Below are 18,173 nucleotides of genomic sequence, written 5' to 3' on the forward strand. Positions count from 1 at the left end.
TTTTCAGCATGTAAAATTACCAACATGCAAATATAAAATTGAATCTGTAAATTTAAAGTTCTCACCCCAATTGTGATAGTAATGGCTCGTGAACAGGTGGCTCCAGTGGTACTGCAGATCACATTCTCTGTTACTATCTTAAACGAAGCTTCAGATGTATTCATTCCACATCCATCCTAAACAAAATAGAAATGTAATATATTGATGTATGATATATCAATGTGATGTCTATAAATGTATAAATAATTTAGAGAGTGGTCTTGATTTTCTACCTACTGCTGCCTAAGGACACACATATACTCTCCATTTGAATCGTCTATTTCCATTTCTCTTAGCTAGTAGTGGTTAGTCACATTTAACTGGATTTGTTCTGTAATTGTTAAAAACATTTTGCAGCTTATCTGAGTAGCATCCTCATTTCCTTCCCCTTGGCTCTTCTCCTACATTCAGTCACTGGAAACAAGACTTGCTCTACTCATTGTTTCGTTAAATAAAATACTATAATTGTGCCTGCCTATCCCAGCTACAGCAACTGAATCTCAGGACTTCAGTACAGAAACTATTTAGTGTCAAGCTTCATTTTTATTCAATTATCCTGATTGCAACAAGAAAACAAAATAGGTGACCATAAGTGATCTTTCACTCGATGAGGAAACTAGTGTGCTTAGCTTATAAAGCCCAACTCCTGTAAAAGGAAAATCACCCTTACAGTCGTCCACAACCCACCCCCACTGTCCCTTATGTTTAGAGCAGTGATGGTGAACCTTGGCACCCCAGATGTTTTGGAACTATATTTCCCATGATGCTCTTGCACTCTGCAGTGTAGTTGAGCATCATGGGAAATGTAGTTCCAAAACATCTAGGGTGCCAAGGTTTGCCTTCACTGGTCTAGGGGATTGTAGAACAGCCTTTTTGACTTGTCTGAATCCATGCTTCAGCACTCCCTTCCTCTGCCTGAAGTTCCAGGCTTTGGGAGGAGCCTCTGTGTCATCATGTCCAGTGCTGGAGTGGGTACAGAGGCCAGGTAAATGTTTAGGGACAGGGGGGCTAGAAAAGAGAATGGGGTGCTTTTAACCTTAATACAGAGAAAGTAAAAAAATGTTTAGACCTTAGCCCTATATGGTACGCTGAGGAGGCTGGGGTGTGACTTACAGAGGAGCTGCAGAGATCCATTTGTAGCATTAGAGGGACCCTGCTGGAGTGATGAGTAAAGTAATTATTTACACCTCAATCCTCTGCCCCTAGACTAAATGAGAATTTAACCATGTGGGGCCCTACTGAAAAGATGCTTTTTTAAATTTCCTGAAAATTGGCTTTAGGCTGATTTCACACTGTTGCCTTGTGGTTTTCATGCATTTTACTCACGGTTTTAGCTGAGGTTCTATAGACTTTCTGTTACGTCATGCATTTTTGGCACGTTTTTGGAAAGCTCACCAAAGATGTAGGAATTTTGGTCCACTTTCACAAAATATGACCAAAACATGTGATCTAATAGAAAGTATATTGGACTGTGATTAAAGCCATGGGCAAAATGAGCGAATACCACAAATAGACCTGTACTATGGCCAAATTGCAGAACAGCAGTGTGAAACTAGCCTAAACCATTGCAATACTCACACCAGATAGATCAACAGACATGTTTATAGCCTCAATATGATCCAGAAGGAACCCAATCAGCCCAGATTTCGTACAATAAAAAAATGGTATATTGCTTAGACTATTCTCCTACAGTAATATGCAAAAAAATCATTACAATACAACCATATGAAGAATATAGTTAGCACAATAATGCAAGGTACTTGCTGTGACTTCCTTGTTGAGACATATTCCAGGTAATGAGGTAAAAAAAAAAAGAAGCAGAATCCATACTGTAGTTGGCTAGTAAGATTACAAGCTTATTGCAAACCCAGTTGTTCCAAGGAGAGAAGGGCAAATCAAGTGCTGTAGGTGCTAATGCAGACAGCGAAAACAAGGAATATAATTGGTTAAATTTGGAGTAAGGCTGAGTTTACATGGGTTTCGTATAAAGAATGGCATCCAGCACACATGATTTGGCTTGTGTTGCTATTGTTGACCTGGTGGAGAGAGAGGTCCACCAGGGAAAGCCACTTTGTCATGAACAGAGGTCTGTATCCACTGAGAGAAAGACTATCTAGATGCTACATGGGATACAGGGGTACATATGATTCATTTGGAGTCACGAAATGACACAGGGAACTCTTGAAGTCACAGGAATGAACAGGTATGCATTGAAGTCAGTAGATGACCTAGGATACTTTGGGGGCCACCCGGAGTCCCGAACCACACTGCAATCACTGAACAACACAAAATGCACTGGAGTCATGGGGCACACAGGGGACACTAGGGTCACTGGCTGATACAGAATGTTCAGGGGTACACTGGAGTCATGGGGTTTACTGGAGTCACTGGATGACACAGGATGCTCAGAGATGCACTGAAGTCAAAGGCTAAACAGGGCACACTGGAGTCACTAGGTATTAGAAAGTGGAAAGCTGACAACAAGTACAGAGGAGACATGAGGATTCAGGTAACTACTGAAGAATTTAAGGCGGCACCAATTAGGAGAGCTGTGCTGGAGGCTCTGAGAACTTCCTGGTCGACATGGGCACACATACTTGATGAAGGAGCACACAATCTCCAAACGTGTGCCACACCTACCACTCCAACCTCCAGTAAGTAATGCCACATCTGCTTACCCTGTGTGCCTACGCCAACCAGGAAATTCTGGGAATCTCTAGGACAGTCAGGGCAGCTGAACACAGCACATTGGAATAGCACGACGGGATGGTGACAGCAGTGATTTCTATGCTTGATGAGCATTCTTTTTAAAGTTTTATGTGAGTTGCCAATTTATATATGTGAATAAACAATGTGTGTTCAGTAATACATTTGGATGGTGTTGCTTCCCTCTCCCCATGTATTGTGTGTCACAGATTAGACCTTTACTTTCTTGGTGTGCCAATTCTCTCTCCCTTGTCTTCTGTTTGGCTGTGGTGCTGATCAGGAGAACTACTTCCCCACTGGTTTCAGTGCCAACATTTCAGGGGAAACCTGGAAGGGCCATAGGCTGTATGACATAGAGAAGACCCAGCACTAGATCCCAGGAGAGGTGAGTGTGACACACTGAGGTCAAAATGTTACTTGCTTGCTGCCTTTTTGTAGTCATCTGTGTGAATATGGCCTAAGGCTTAATTTTTTTTTGGACATAAGTTTACTTTAAGAAATAACTCCTCCTGTGTATTATAATATTTTGGATGCCAAAACAAATGCCAAAGACAGAAATAAGACTTTTTTCAGCAAAAATTTGACACTTTAGTTTAACTGCTCACCGTCACCAGAGTATATTCGCAGTCCCCATCAAACAAATACTGTTGTCCATCAAACGTTTTTATGTGGCTCTCTCCATACATCATACATGTTGAGGCACAGCGTGGGTTCTCTTTACACTGCCAATGGCCTCCACTGCAGGTGCTGTGGGAGAGATAACAGAATTTACAATGGATACAAATATATAACTCATTGTCAAACTTTCAATTTAACAGACATACAGTACAGCATCAGTTGCAAAACGGAAATCCTACATCATGATTGCCAAAATATCGGGTTCTGCAGTATATATACTAAAAAATTTGGTTACGTTCTTTTCCAGTAACAGCTTACATATAGCTGTCTAGCTGTCATTGAATGCTTTTGAATTTTGATGCACAAACCATACATAAAAGGTATCACAGCATTCACAAAGACCAAGCAGGAGAATGATTTGATTTACATTTGTTATTTTAAAGAACCTAAATTAGTAATGTTTTTCTTACCAGCTCTGGCACTCCCCATGCATGGACTCTCCACTCTTGTATATGACACCTCCGTATTCACAGGAACATTCACTTTCAAGCACACAACTACCATCGTGGTCCTCATAAGTACCAGCGGGGCAAACACAACCAGCCTCACACTTGGTTGGTACCTGTAAATGCATGCAAAAATGGCAAAGCAGTTTCACTACATTAATTAACCATCTGATCTTGGATCTACTTAAATGGACAATGTTTTTTAATATGACCAACACTCAAAATTAAAGCTGATATGTAAACTGCCTACTTTGCATTCCTTGCCCCCCACCCCCTTCAACATGATGCTGGACATCATCCAGCCAGGAAATGAAGTGGGGTCTATCTGACTTAGGGCCCTTTCACACAGGCAGACCGATTAGACCCTTCAGTCTCCTCTATGGAGCAGCAGGTGTCAAAGGACATATGTCTGTTGACACCTGCCAACATCCTATCCCATCCTATCGGCTAAAAACTGATGGGTTGGGATCTGTTCCCATCCATCTGACCGCTCAGATCGGATGGTAGTCAGATGTAAAGGCAGGAGGTCCGTTTACATTTAACCACCCATAGAGGAAAACAGGCTGTGTCTGCGCTGCATAAGTGGAGCAGACAACATAGGGCAAACAATGTAGGGGCATGTATAGGCAGATACTAGAGCTACGCGAATAGTGAAACATGAATACTTGTGTAGCACCCTTGTCCTAAACAGGGCTGATAGTCAATTTAGTGGTGCTAGGTGGTAGCTAAGCCTGGATAATTTATATTCTTTGATCAAATGGGTTTCTCCTAATCGTGGGTTTAACTGTGATTTCTCTCTTTTGTCAATAGGAGGCACTGTTTCCTTTGGCATTAGTATGATAGATTACAGTAAATTCAGGTTATGAGTGAATATGTAAATCTCAGCCGAATCAGCAGGAGTTTCTTTGAGGCTGCTGGGATAGTCTATTAATTTAAAGAAAGTCAAGTCAGGTGTTCAGGGTTATTTTCGGAATCAGGGTGATATCAGGTGGATGTGTGTGGAGCAGCAGCAGAGGTGTAGGCCTAAAGCCTGGTGCCTAACCACGTGTAAAGGGGCCTGATCGCTGCCTGGTGGCAAAGGAGAAGAAGCTGCCAGAGGGTCAACCACTCTTGTTGCCGGAGGCAGGTGCAAAGGGATGGAGTTCTGAATGAGTACCAGAGGAGACTTTTTATCAGCTAGGGACTGGGAAGTAGCTGGGAAAGCTTCAGGAGAGAACTCGTCCACGAAGTACAGCTGGTAGCTGTGAGTAAAGCTTGGAGGAGTATAGCGGGTAGCTGTATGTAAATTTTGAAGAGAAGTACAGCAGGCAGCTGTGAGTAAAGCTTGAAGGAGTATGGCGGGTAGCTGTAAGTAAAGCTTGAAGAGAAGTACAGCGGATATCTTTGAGATAAGCTTGAAGGATCCAGTGGGTAGCTGTGGGTGAAGCTTGAAAAGTCCAGCAGATGGCTGTGAGCTAAGCTTCTGGATCTACAGTGGGATACTGGAAGCGGGGTTGTTGCTATGGGAGACAGCAGTTGCTAAGAAATACAGATTGCTGCATTCAGCTTAAAAACCTTTTTTCTTTATTGCTGTCTGCCCAGTTCTATTTTTGTCCAAGGAGTCTGCAAAGTTGCTATTGCATTTGCCTAAGGGTGTCATGTGTCGTACACCTCTCTCCCCCTGTTTCTATTAAGAGAAATAAAACTTTTTTTTTATTTTTAAAAAGTGACTGGTGCCCATCATTTCACTCTGCACTACATGTACCATGCTTAGTAACTTGCGCCCTGAGAAGGGATGTCAGCCCTCCCTGACTCTGGGGGTCACCACCAGGCCTTTGGAGGTCAGGGAGAGTGCTATATTTTGGCATCCAACATAGGGCATGATGTCATCTTTTCTGTGGTCGCCCCTGGCAATGGACTGCAACTACACAGAAGTTTGGTCTGGCTTTGTGGGAAAGTGGCAAATAATATTTGTGTGCCTCAGAGACTGTTATTATTCTTGTGAACCATGTGGGGAAGAACCAAAGTGTCTTTTTGCTCTTGGAAGAGTGTCAGCCAGGTCTTTTGTCACTTTAGGTCAGTGATAAAGGGGTTAGGGCAGACTCACAACAGTTTTGGCATGCTGCTGGAGAAAAGAGGCAGGTGCTGAAGTTCCTGAAGAGCAGCTGGACCAATCCCTTGGCAGGGGGAAGAGTCGCCACTCTGCAGAGGAGGAGCCTGAGATGCAGTTGTGTGTACCCCATCAAGGATCCACGTGCTGCGAGATTGTTTCAGAAAGAAAGAAGTGCTGAGTGCAAAAAAAATCCATCCTGCTTCAGCTGAGTTTGACCCAAGGGTCATCGCCTTCGTCTTTTCACTTCAGGAGAGACAATTACTGATACGGCCTTCGGCTGATGCCTCGTGGGGAGATAGCCCTGTACATCTCCCAAATTTCTGATGCCATGGGAATCGTTTGAAGGTGATGTTCTGGCTTTGTTGTTTTTCTGCGCTCGTGGAGTCGGTGCTACCACTGCAGGGAATTATTGCTGGTGACCGCTCGCCCGCCACTACCATACCAGGTGCTGAATGTAGACTGGGGACGTGGTTAGGCAACCGTTGAGGAAACCCAATCCACCACTCCTGCCGCTGATTCCAGTGTGTCCGTTCTGGCTGGTATTGATCCTGCCCTGTCAGAGGCTACTGCACCTGCCAGCCTCATTGTTCCTGCAGTAGAAGTGTCAGTTCCCACTGCCATCGCTCCTCGTGAGTCTTCTTCGCCCACTACTAGCTCTGACCAGATAGTGTCTGCAGCATCCGTAATCTCTGAAGAACTCAGAGTGCCTGAATCCATCACTACTACAGGTATGGCTGCAACTAAAGGCCATCAGCCCTCCATTACTGTCAGTCAGGCTAGGTATGCCCGTTCATTCTGTGGTGGCGTGAAGAGTCGATCCTGTTTTTGCCACGTCAATGCCTGAAGCTGGTAAGCCAAACTGAAATGGAGAATGTGCAGAATGAGTGATAACCACTTATATGTCTTTTGAAGCGCGCTTGCTGTGAAGATATCTACATTTGCTGCAGTTACGGCCTCTGTCGTTTAAGTTATGGCTGTGACACTTGTTGCCAATGGGAATCGCTGGTCCTGTCTTGAAAAAAAAATTCCCTTTGTAATTATTGTAACTGGAAAAGAAGGAAAGTTATGCATAGCATGCTAACCCTGTGCTCAGGACCCATGGCAGGGGCTAAGAATCCTATTGTCACTAACCTGGGATTATGGTTGTCAAATTTACCCAGACTGTGTCATTATTCGGAGGCCGAATCAAGCTGATGTGCAGCATTAGATTACCACTATTGGATCATCTGGAAAGCCTGTTCAACCACCTGATTCTCGTTACTACTGGTAATACCATCCAGCTATTGAAGTCTTGTTCTCAAGTCAGTGTGGAACATAGTGATGTGCTCAGTTCGGCTGTGTCAGTTCCATGAGAACCTGTTCTTCGTGTGAAAAGTGTTGTTGTGGGGACTCTCCGTCTCCTACCTGTGCTATTTTCTGCTGGACTGTGCTCCTGATACCAGCAGTTGCAGGAGTTGCTGGATTGCCAGTATGCCTTGCTCTGGAAAGTGATATGCTGATCTGTTCCTCCTGGAGGTCTTGTTATTCACAGGAGGAAAGTATTTTCAGTCGCCTGCAGTGATAAAGCCAGGCTGAGAGATGTTTCTATGTGCAAGGGGACTTTGTTGCTCCGGAAGTTGGATCAGAAGAGTTCATCATGATTACAGTCCCTTGCATGCTTGTGTGGCTAAAGTGCTTGTCTGCAAGTTGCCATGCACACAGTTCAAGTGTCAGTTCCTGGGAACCAGCGAACCTATTGAAAGTTTGCTGTTACCATTCAAAGAAAACTGCATATTTGACTTTGGGGCTCCAAGGACAATTGGATGTTTAGTTAGCTAGTCAGGTAGGCTGTGATGTGGCAAAGGGGCAAGTCATTACCTATAATCTGTATCTCATGGACTAAAATGTTTACATGCAGACTGTTATCTCTTTATTGACCACCAGATGGCGTGACCATGTCACCTCAACTATAGTTTGCTAAGTGGATATTACTTTCAGATATGCTAAAGTGCTTTTGAAAGAATGTGTTATGCCGTGTACACACGACCGGACTTTGACAGCAAAGTTCAGACGGAATGAATAATTTGATTGTGTGTGGGCTTCATCGGACCTTTTCTGTCAAAAAATCTGATGGACTTTAGAAATAGAACATTTTTTAATTCTTTCCGCTGGAATTCCGCCGGAACCAGTTCCTATCCAGAAAACAACTAGTCTGTATGCAGGTCCAACGGACCAACCAAGATGCAAGGGCAGCCATTGGCTACTGGCTATTGAACTTTCTTTTTCTAGTCCCGTCATATGTCATAGCGTTAATTGATCGGACTTTGGTGTGATCATGTGTAGGAACATGTCGGAACTCCGTCAAAGTCAGACGAAAAGTCCGTCAGAGTTCATTCTGATGGAAAGTCCGGTCATATGTGCGGCATTACTCTCACAGGAGTGGGGTTTTCTTTGTCATACTAATGTTCTCATGTATAGTAATTTGCTAGGAATTGTAAATAAATGACGATATATTGCTCTGTTTGCTCTGCACCCTTTTTTTGTCCCCTTTGGCTGAGGGTAGACAAAGCTCTAGGTATGTTTAAACATATACATATATATATGTTTATACTGCATAGATATTGCTATACTAGTAGATTATATTATAGTGTGTTGATAAATGCCATATTATTAATCTTGCATAGTCCAATGCTTTTATGTGTACCTATACACCCTGCATCTTCCTCGGATGAGCAGAGACAGTATCTCAATCTTGTACAGTGATGTTTATCTTTAATTACATTATCATGTAAATATTAGTTAGTCTGTAAGGTTATTGCTTATTGCATTTTCTACTTCCTATCATGTGGAATGCCACACGTAATTGTACATAAAGTCTCATTTTTATCTGCCATTGTGTGGAATTCCACACATAATTGTACATAAGTTATTTTAACCTACTTCATGTGGAATGCCACACGTATTTGTTAATGCAGCACCCTGGGGTTTGGTCAGGAGTAGCTACTGTAGCTAATTACTAAGGATCCATTGACTTCTCCCTGAGTTTGGCCTGGTTGTACTTCCCTCTTCTACCACCAGGTGGCTGGGCACTTGGAGGTATTAGATTGAGAAGGACAACTCAAGGTCAGGTTATGGGTATATGGGGTATCCCAACTAATGGGCAAGGATTTTGTTGAATCCCTTGGCCTGCTGGGAGAGCCTATATATTCGGGGGAGGTCAGGTGACCCAGGTTCTTGTGCGCCACCCAGACCGCCGGTGCCATCTGGGTGGATATGAGTCGTATGCTGCTAAGGCTGAGATTGGGCCTATCCTGGGGTCATCAGCCTGCCAGGCTGTGTGAGGGCCTATCCAGAAGTCAGAGGGCAGCACAGGGTTGGGACTGTGGCTTGCAGTCCAATCAAAAGTTATGGCTCTGCCGACCGGAGAATATGTCAGTGGTCAGGGACCACAGTGAGTAACTGAAGCAAGTACTGGAGCAGTATTCTCACCGGACAGGCATGGTGGAGAATCAGGAAACTTCAGGTGGTGATCAAGTCAGGGACCCAACCAGCAGAGGTGACGCTTGAAGAGCTGCCTTGTTTGTCAAGCCAGGGACCGAGCCGGTCAGCAGGGGTGAAGCTTGAAGGTATCCAAAGTGCCAAGCTAGGGACCCAGCAGGAAGTGTGGGTGACGCCTGAGGGACATACCATCGCAGAAGCCTTGGGGAGCTCACGGGATTCAGAGTTAGTGAATCAGAGGGTCCAGTGAGAGACCAGGAGCTCAAGGGGATGAAGAACTACAAGGAGAAGTTGTAGTACAGCTGAGAAAACTGTTACTTTGAGTTAAGAAGTGTTTAAGTACTGTTGCCATAGGGGACAGCACTCCTGCATGTGCAGAAATGGCACCCTGCTAGGGTTTTTTCCTGTACGGCTGTTCTCCTATTGAAGTCTCAGAGTCTGCCATTTGAAATTGCAACTACTTAAGGGTGTTCTGGCCCTAACCCTCTTTCCCCTGCAAAATATGAAAAGGACTTTTAAAGAAATAAAACCTCTTTCATGTCCAAGAAGTGTCAAGGCACCCACTATGAATCACAACCCACCATTTATTAAAGGATATCAGTTATTTTTGGCCTTGATGGTTCCCATTATACTGGAAGAGATCAGAGATTCTGCTGCATTATTAAAAGTTCATTTTTCCCTGTTACCCTTCCTTATCCACTTTTTGTCAGGACATCCGTTCTCAGGATTGAGAGCTTATGTTTTTGTTTTGCAGACTCCAGGGACAGAGCCAGTGATTTCAAAGTTTGTAAGTCACAGCATACTTCCTGAGCAGCAGACACAATTGCACTGTAGCAATATGTTTCTAACACCTATTACTTCTCACCAATCACAGATCAGTACCCATAGTTTTTAATCAATGCCCTAACCTGCCTTTAATTTAGCCACTGCTATACTGTATGTGCTCCAACTTGGAGACTCCAGAATATAGAGTTAGGACCGCAGTATACAGAGTAGCCTTGGCGAGGCACTGCGGCTTTCACATAATTTTGCAAATGTGTTCAACTAGACCCTCTGTTTTTAATGTGATTTGTTAGACAGGGCCATTTTTTTGCTCTGCATGCTAGCTAGTAAATGTGCTGGGAAATTTTTTGTTTGTTTGTGATAGTCATTTTAATAACTTTATGGGTATAGACACAATATTTCCTTGCAATAAAAGTTATACTCATAAGCACTTTGAGGAAGCTTACACAACGGATGCCAGTGGCCAGAAGCTGACACGTCGGGGCACAAGCTGCTCCATATTTATCAGTCAAGGATCCACATGTTTTCATGACTTTTGGGGCCTCGCAGGTTTCTTAAGAAGATAGAAATAATTAAATGAAACACATTAAATTTATTACAACAGTACTGACAGTGTTATCATAAAATGGCATGAAATCTATACCAGCAAATTCGAGTGCGTTTCCAATGCAGTTAAGTCTCCCTCTGATGCAGTAACTGAAAAAAAAAACATTTTACAGTTTACCATTGTCAGTAAAAAAACTGCTGATTTTGCAATAGCATCAAAAAAATCAATCTACAATATAGATTTCTAGATGAATCCTACTTTACTTTTTGGTTATTGGGTAGATCCCACTGCCCAGTCTCTACTGTGTTGAACCCTGTTGGGGAGTAGGTATCACCCAAACTGACAGCATCTGTCTGGAGAGGCTTGATGCTGCCTGGCCATTCTGAGCCCAAATGGGAAGATGTCTAAGGAGATTGTGAAGCCTTAAGCTTTCCCTACTCATCTGGAACCTTTCCTTACTACTACTTAATACTGTCCCTGGCAGATGGGTGACATGCCCCTACACTACCCACATGCAAATGCTCAACACACCCAGGGGCCAGGACACTGCCACACCTAAGATGGCCACCAGAGTGACATGGGTGGCCAGCATCCAATTGGATCACTGCCCCAGTGACTCAGGAAACCATAGTGGAACCATGTTCTTCTTGACTTCCTCTGCCTCTGTACTGCTGCTGCGGTTGAGATACACCTGCAGTGGAGACAACAGACTACACCTGTCTACAGGTAGATCCGCCTGACAGTAATAAGGATCCAATGAATGATAAAACTTGCAACACTCTGCTCAAGGGTAAAAAAAGTATTCTGGAGGATTTCACCCTAAAGTCAGCACTAAACATTGCCAATGCTAATGTTACTGATGACATGGAGATGATGTATGAGTAAGTTAGCTTTTGGATTCTTGCACTGCTGTAAGCTGTGGTCAGATCCATTGAACAATGGTAAAGTGGATGAGACCCCCGAAAAAACAAGGAGTGGTCAGCAAAGGAGGCCATTAAATAAAAAGATATTTCCAAGTGGATTCTTCAGGAAGATTGGCATTTATTAATCATAAGGACACGTTAAAGCATACCATCAACACATTTCTGGGCTGAAGGAATGCACAGAGATCCCACCCATTACAATGTACTTTACACCTTTTCCTAACAAAGTGGCCACTAAAGAGCCACGAACAACAATGATGTGTGTTTTAACTTGTTCTTCTGATCAATAAATACTGATTATCCTGAAGAATCCACTTGGAAGCACCTTTTTATTTATTGGGCATTTTTAGGCTAACGGATGCACACCCCCCCTCCCCCCAATATGATGGGCTCCACTGATATTACAAAAACTTTAAAAGTAGCCATGTCTATTTTACTTTCATTATTAGACACTTACTTTAGTACTTTATTCATGCTATGTACCCAGTCAAAGCTGACCACCCTCATTATATATTTGCAGTGGTGATGTTTTGATATCACTTACCAAGTAAGTCCATTGAGGACTGTTTGCTGGTTAGGCTTGATGACATTATTCTCATTCACATAACAGGGACATTGTGATTTTGGAACACATCTGTGCTTGTCATCTAAATATGATCCCAAAGGACAGTTACAACCTCCAATTGGGATGTCATTTGGGTAACACTCCAGCTGTACATTAGAGAGAGACAGGCAGGTCCGTCCACAGGCAGTAGTATCATCACTGTATGTCTGGTTACCGCTGCAAGCAATGTCTACAGAGAAGGATGTAAAGAATGAAGTGAATGTTTAGTGTTTTTCTTATATTTTGTTAATTTGCTCAGGATGAGAAAAAAAAATGTTTTATTATGGGAAGTATAACATACTGGATAAGGCACATACAGTACAAATATACTGTATGTCTTTCTTTTATCCAGTAGAAAATTAACTCTAGGCTCATTTTCATATGCATACTAGGCTAATCTTGACTGTTGAAAAATAAACTGTTTACGGAGCTCAATCTCTCAAACTCAAATTAAAAAATACACACACAGCTAGATAATCTAAATAGTGAATTCCCCTTCTATCTATTCTTCACCTTCTATCTATTCTCTTAGGGCCCCTTTCACACTGGGGCGGTTTTCAGGCGCTACAGCGCTAAAAGTAGCACCTGAAAAAACCGGCACCTTTCACTCCAGTGTGAAAGCCGGAGGGCTTTCACACTGGAGCAGTGCGCTAGCAGGACGGTGAAAAAAGTCCTGCTACCCGCATCTTTGGAGCGGTGAAATCAATGGGGCAGTATGGCTATACCGCCGGCAAAGCGCCGCTGCAGCGGCGCTTTGCGGACGGTTTTAACCCTTTTTCGCCTGCTAGCGGAGCTGCAGCAGGGCCGCAGGACCCACCCTGCTAGAGGCCACAGACCGGCGCTAAAACGACAGTAATGAGCCACTAAAAATAGTGGCGCTTTACAGCTGACGCCCGCACCGCACCAGTGTGAAAGGGGCCTTATTTGCTTTGTAAATATTTATAGAAGCAAAGGGGTTGATTTACCAACGGCTGTTAACTTTGCATGAGAATTTGCTCCAGAGCTTAGTGAAGAACGAAATGCTCTGCTGACCTTCATCATGCATCGTCCAAGCATGAATGCTGTTTTTCTCTTCCTTGCATGTGATTGGGTATTCTTTGCAAAGTGAAATTTCACTACATTCTCTAAGCAAATTTATTTTCAAAGTACAACTTCACTTGCAAAACGAACAGTCTATTTGCCAAAGTCTAAAATGATAAAGCTAGTGCTGTGCTCAATTATCACAAAAACCCATAATTCTTTGCTAAACCATGGTGTCATGGGTACTCACCATAATAAATAGTAGTTTTATAAAAACTACTATTTTGTTTATAACATTAAGTGTGTAAGTACATGTATATACACTATATATATATATATATATATATATATATATATATCTATATATATTTTTTTGCATTAAACTCATGCTGAATGCACACACTAATACTGTATGGATCACATTTCTGTTTAGGCAGAATAACGTGCACATTTCAACAACTAGTATTACTGTCACACTAGATGGCACAGTTGCATTGTTTATAACAAGTCTCTTCAGTTTATTAAGGAATATATCACCAAGTATGGTTTTTAGGCACTTTATAAGTGAATATTTTTTAGACACTGTGTCAGATTTAAAGCATAAAAAAATAAACAATTGCACCAGCAACAGAAATGCCACATATGCAATAAACATGCTTCCTTCCTAAGGAGCAGAATGGAAATTTTTTTCTTGAAAAAATGTATTTCTAACAGTGGGTTTAGTTCAGGAAATTACATTCATTACTATATAGAATTTTAAAAGCAAATACAGTTTTGAAGTACTTTCAGATGAGATTCGTTGAGTCATATATTGTATTGAGAATTATTGCATGAATGTTCATCCAAATATTTGTACAAATGCTCATTCGAAAATTTACTAGTGTATTACCAGCTTTAGTCAGGCTGACAGAATGTAGGGAACCCAGGGAAGAACTTGTAGAATAGTGATGCTCATTCATAGGCTCATGGGAATATACAAAACAGGTAAGGAAACCATTACAGAGTTTCATTTCATGACAGTGATGTCACCCCATGAAGGTACTGTAGATAACATTTCAGGAAAGAGTGACTGAACAGAAAATACAAATATTTGATATCAAACTTTTAACTTTTCACAATTTTTTGCACTGAAAAACTACTCTAAACAACAAGATGGTAATCTAAGATCAAGAAAGACTCTGCTTGGCCTAAGCACAATAAGACCTGCAGAGATTTTCTTCTGTCATTTTTGGTATTTAAAGGGGTTGTAAAGGTTCGTTTTTTTTTATTTTCTACATAGGTTCCTCTAAGCTAGTGCATTGTTGGTTCACTTACCTTTTCCTTCGATTTCCCTTCTAAATGTTTTTTTTCTTTGTCTGAATATCTCACTTCCTGTTTCTCCTCAGTAAACTTCTCACCATCATCTGAGCTGGTGGTTAGTCAGCCAGAACAGCTTACTGAACAGCTTACCGAGGAGGAACAGGAAGTGAGAAATTCAGACAAAGAAAACAAAGAAAAAAAACATTTATAAGGGAAATCGAAGGAAAAGTAAAGTGAACCAACAATGCACTAGCTTATAGGAACCTATTTAGAAAATAAAAAAAATGAACCTTTACAACCCCTTTAAGTGCAGTTTGACAATTATATTTAACGGTATAAAATTCACACATTTTATGGCAATTATTACTCACTGCAGTTGGTGGCAGTTCGCCAGTTCTTCACCTGGACACCCTTTGCTGCACAGGTCCGGGCATAGGAGCCCAATGCAGAACAGATGAAGTTAATTGTCTCCTGATAGTTACATGCTTCATAGACACATCTCTGAAATACATAACACAAATATTAATATGTGATTTACTTACACAGTGCCATGACTGCATGCTGTGGAGAGCATATGGCTTACAATAAGACTTAGCTAGTAAAAGAGAGGAAGTGGAGATCAGTGTGAACCTGCTGTTTATTCTTAATTTTTCCACCACATTGTAACAACAGAGGTCCTGTTTTTTGATTGAAAGAAATCTTCCTCAAATTAAGAGAATGGGTGCTAGCTTATGGGTTTAGAGGGTCATTCTGTGGAGGCAGTCAAAGGAGTAACACCTTTCTTTATGTGCTGGAGACAACCAAGTCTCTCTTGTGATCACCAAATGGACTTTCCCATCTTTAGAAGAATACAGGACTTAGGACCGAGTTGCCCCAGGAATTCCCTATCCCCTGGCTTACTGAAAGATTTTTTCCTAGTCTGCTGATCATGCTGTGATATGCTGTTTGGAAATCTTCTGTGAGGGCCCATTAATACTGTTGTGCTTTGTTGAGTTAGTGCTTGCAGATTGTTGTGCAGTTCATCAAGGGTGCCTGTTAATTTTAAATAGGCTGCCAATGCATCAAAATGCATATATAAATGGACATGAAGCATGTTTTACACAAAACACCACAACGCACAGATGGTTTACATCTGCCATTGTGGTGGGCTAGAACACATTTTGAATGCCTCTAACGCACTGCTATGTGTTTCATGTGTTTCAATGTGCCTCTGTAGCATAAAGTAAATCATGGGTTTTACTGAATAGATCTGAATGAGAGTAAATGTTCCTTAGCACAAACTTAGGTATGTATTTTTATCTCTAGTAGTGCTAATGAAGAATCTGTGCTGTGAAAGTGAAACGAATGTTGGTTGGAGGATGTATAATAGGCTAGAAGCAAGGCGTGCCGAAGCTATATAAATGTGGCTACCAGGGGAGAGGTCAGAATGTGTCTCAGTTCTGGCTTCCTGTGTGAATAGTGTGTAGTATACTCCAGGAGTATAGAGGCCTCCTAGGATGAGCAGTTAGACCAGGGGGTGAAAGTTGGGTTCTGGCTCAAGAGGATTGCATAAAGTTGAGTCTCTGGCACCCTCACTCATAGAGCCCACTAAGTGCTGCAGAATGTGACCTGGGGGAACTTAGTAACTATGCAGTTCAGAAGCTTATGCTGGTGTGAGAAATTATACTCAGAAGATGTAGTGAATTTATGTTTGCCTGTTTCACTTCATGCATGAACCTCTCTGTTCAACACTGAAGTGCCTCACTCTCCAGGAAAGGGGCCATACACATACCTAAGAAGAGTTTTAGAGGCTTGACCTACCCAACTAGAACTGATTAGAAAACATGGTTCAATACTGTTCTTCTGCATAATGGAGCTATTACATGTCCTGCACAAACTGGATACTCACCTTTGCCTAATGAGTTTTCCATTAAAATCAAAATGAGTCATGATGCAAGTAAACACAATGCCCATTGATGCATGCTATGACACATTTCGACATTTAATTCAAAGTGAATTACAAAGTAAATTGAAAAATGATTGTAATACATGTTAACGATTGTTGACATGTGTAGATATGTGTTTTGATGTTTCCATTGATTACAATGAAAAATACAGATGGAGAAAAACTCATAGGTCTAAATCCAAATATTTCACTTTCTTACCTTGTAGTAGGGTTCAGGATTCACTAGTGAATGGCATGCATCAAACGGAGTTCCCTTGTTCACCAGAGCAGCACAGTGTGCCTGTGCAAACAGTTCTAACAATCAGAATAAAATAAATAAAGTTAGCCTGAAATGTAATACAGTATGTGTTATCCCAGCCAGAAGCACGTTACATTTCTCTAATAACATGAAATATTGCATCCTTTTTAAACAGGAATGCCTAATTTTCTACTCCATTGCTACATCTGTATTTAAATTCATTAAAAAAAAAAAATAATTCTAAGAGAAAACAAATTATTTTCAGTGAGATTTTCCGCCTCAATTGAGTTTTTCTGAGAAACCTGGCCAGTTATCTATAATATAGGGTGCACTTTCATTCTGTAAGTAACGTTTTTTTTTCTGGCTGCAACAATGTCAACATACAATTATTATATTATCTATCCATGATAAACAGTACTACTTGTGACTGCATGTAGTGCATATATCTTGCCTACTTTATTAAGATTCTTTATCTCAAATTTTTAACGTCTTAGCATATATACTTAACAGTATGTCATTATTAGGTCAATCGCACTGAATTGTGTTTGAACTTACCATTGGATATACTCATGGAACATGGGTTGACGTCCATATTTTGGGCTGCTTTACAGTTTGCAGCTGCTCTCCAAGAGTCTACAAATACTGTCACCGTTCCTTCTATGATTCCAGAGCTGGACATGAAGTCATCCTTGGTTTCACTGTTAAAGTTGCCGCATAAACCTGATACGGATGTGATAAGTTAATAACTGTGTCTCACTGCAAAGAGACATAGCTAAACATAAATATATTTAAATATGATATGTTTTGGGGATCCAAAGCTTGGTATTGGTAGTTTTCAGCATAAATAAATGAAAGCCATCAAAGATCCCATAAGTGCCACTAAGTCCCAAACTATCCATTAGAACACCCTATTCCCTTACATGTAAATTAAAATGAGCCCTTTATTTTTAACCTCCTGCTCATCACTTATCCTATTAATCTAGATCTTAACTTTTAACCTTTGTCACTTACTATGTAACCCCCCCCCCCCTCAACACTAAACAACTAAACCCAATAGCAACATTTTCACCTTAACCTAAACACCCTTAGTTGAGGTAGTTGCTTTACTTTCCACCTAGTATGTTGGTCTTGCCTCCTCCTACTCTGTGAGCTTTGTAGTACTTATGGTATGAGATGAAATCCAAGACAATCTAATTTCTCCCTTGTTTGTATTACCTTTGGTGTTTCCAAAGAAATCTCTGTTCACTTTAATATAAGCACTGAAAACAGGAATTCTCTGCACCACGATCTCCAGACCAAATGTTGTATGCAGGATGATGGTTGTGGAAGACTGTCTTATGACAAATACATTATCTATAAAAATAGAAAGTACATTT

At 41.5% G+C, this 18,173-nt stretch overlaps 1 protein-coding gene across 1 annotated transcript in view; it reads right to left on the reverse strand.

Annotated features, from left to right (window-relative positions):
* The window catches only part of LOC143925889 (uncharacterized), a 168,150-nt gene that overhangs the window by 91,712 nt on the left and 58,265 nt on the right, over positions 1–18,173 (reverse strand). The window contains exons 17-26 of the mRNA XM_077450215.1: positions 18,013–18,150; positions 17,353–17,517; positions 16,759–16,853; positions 14,986–15,115; positions 12,236–12,485; positions 10,865–10,917; positions 10,668–10,774; positions 3,834–3,985; positions 3,351–3,492; positions 66–176 (exon numbers count right to left, since the gene is read on the reverse strand). Of these exons, the coding sequence (XP_077306341.1) occupies positions 66–176; positions 3,351–3,492; positions 3,834–3,985; positions 10,668–10,774; positions 10,865–10,917; positions 12,236–12,485; positions 14,986–15,115; positions 16,759–16,853; positions 17,353–17,517; positions 18,013–18,150 (1,343 nt within the window). The remainder of the gene's footprint in view (positions 1–65; positions 177–3,350; positions 3,493–3,833; positions 3,986–10,667; positions 10,775–10,864; positions 10,918–12,235; positions 12,486–14,985; positions 15,116–16,758; positions 16,854–17,352; positions 17,518–18,012; positions 18,151–18,173) is intronic.

The sequence above is a fragment of the Lithobates pipiens genome, unplaced genomic scaffold (assembly GCF_037356315.1).
Source record: "Lithobates pipiens isolate NorthernLeopardFrog02 unplaced genomic scaffold, aLitPip1_a1.2 Scaffold_10, whole genome shotgun sequence".
Lineage (NCBI taxonomy): Eukaryota > Metazoa > Chordata > Amphibia > Anura > Ranidae > Lithobates > Lithobates pipiens.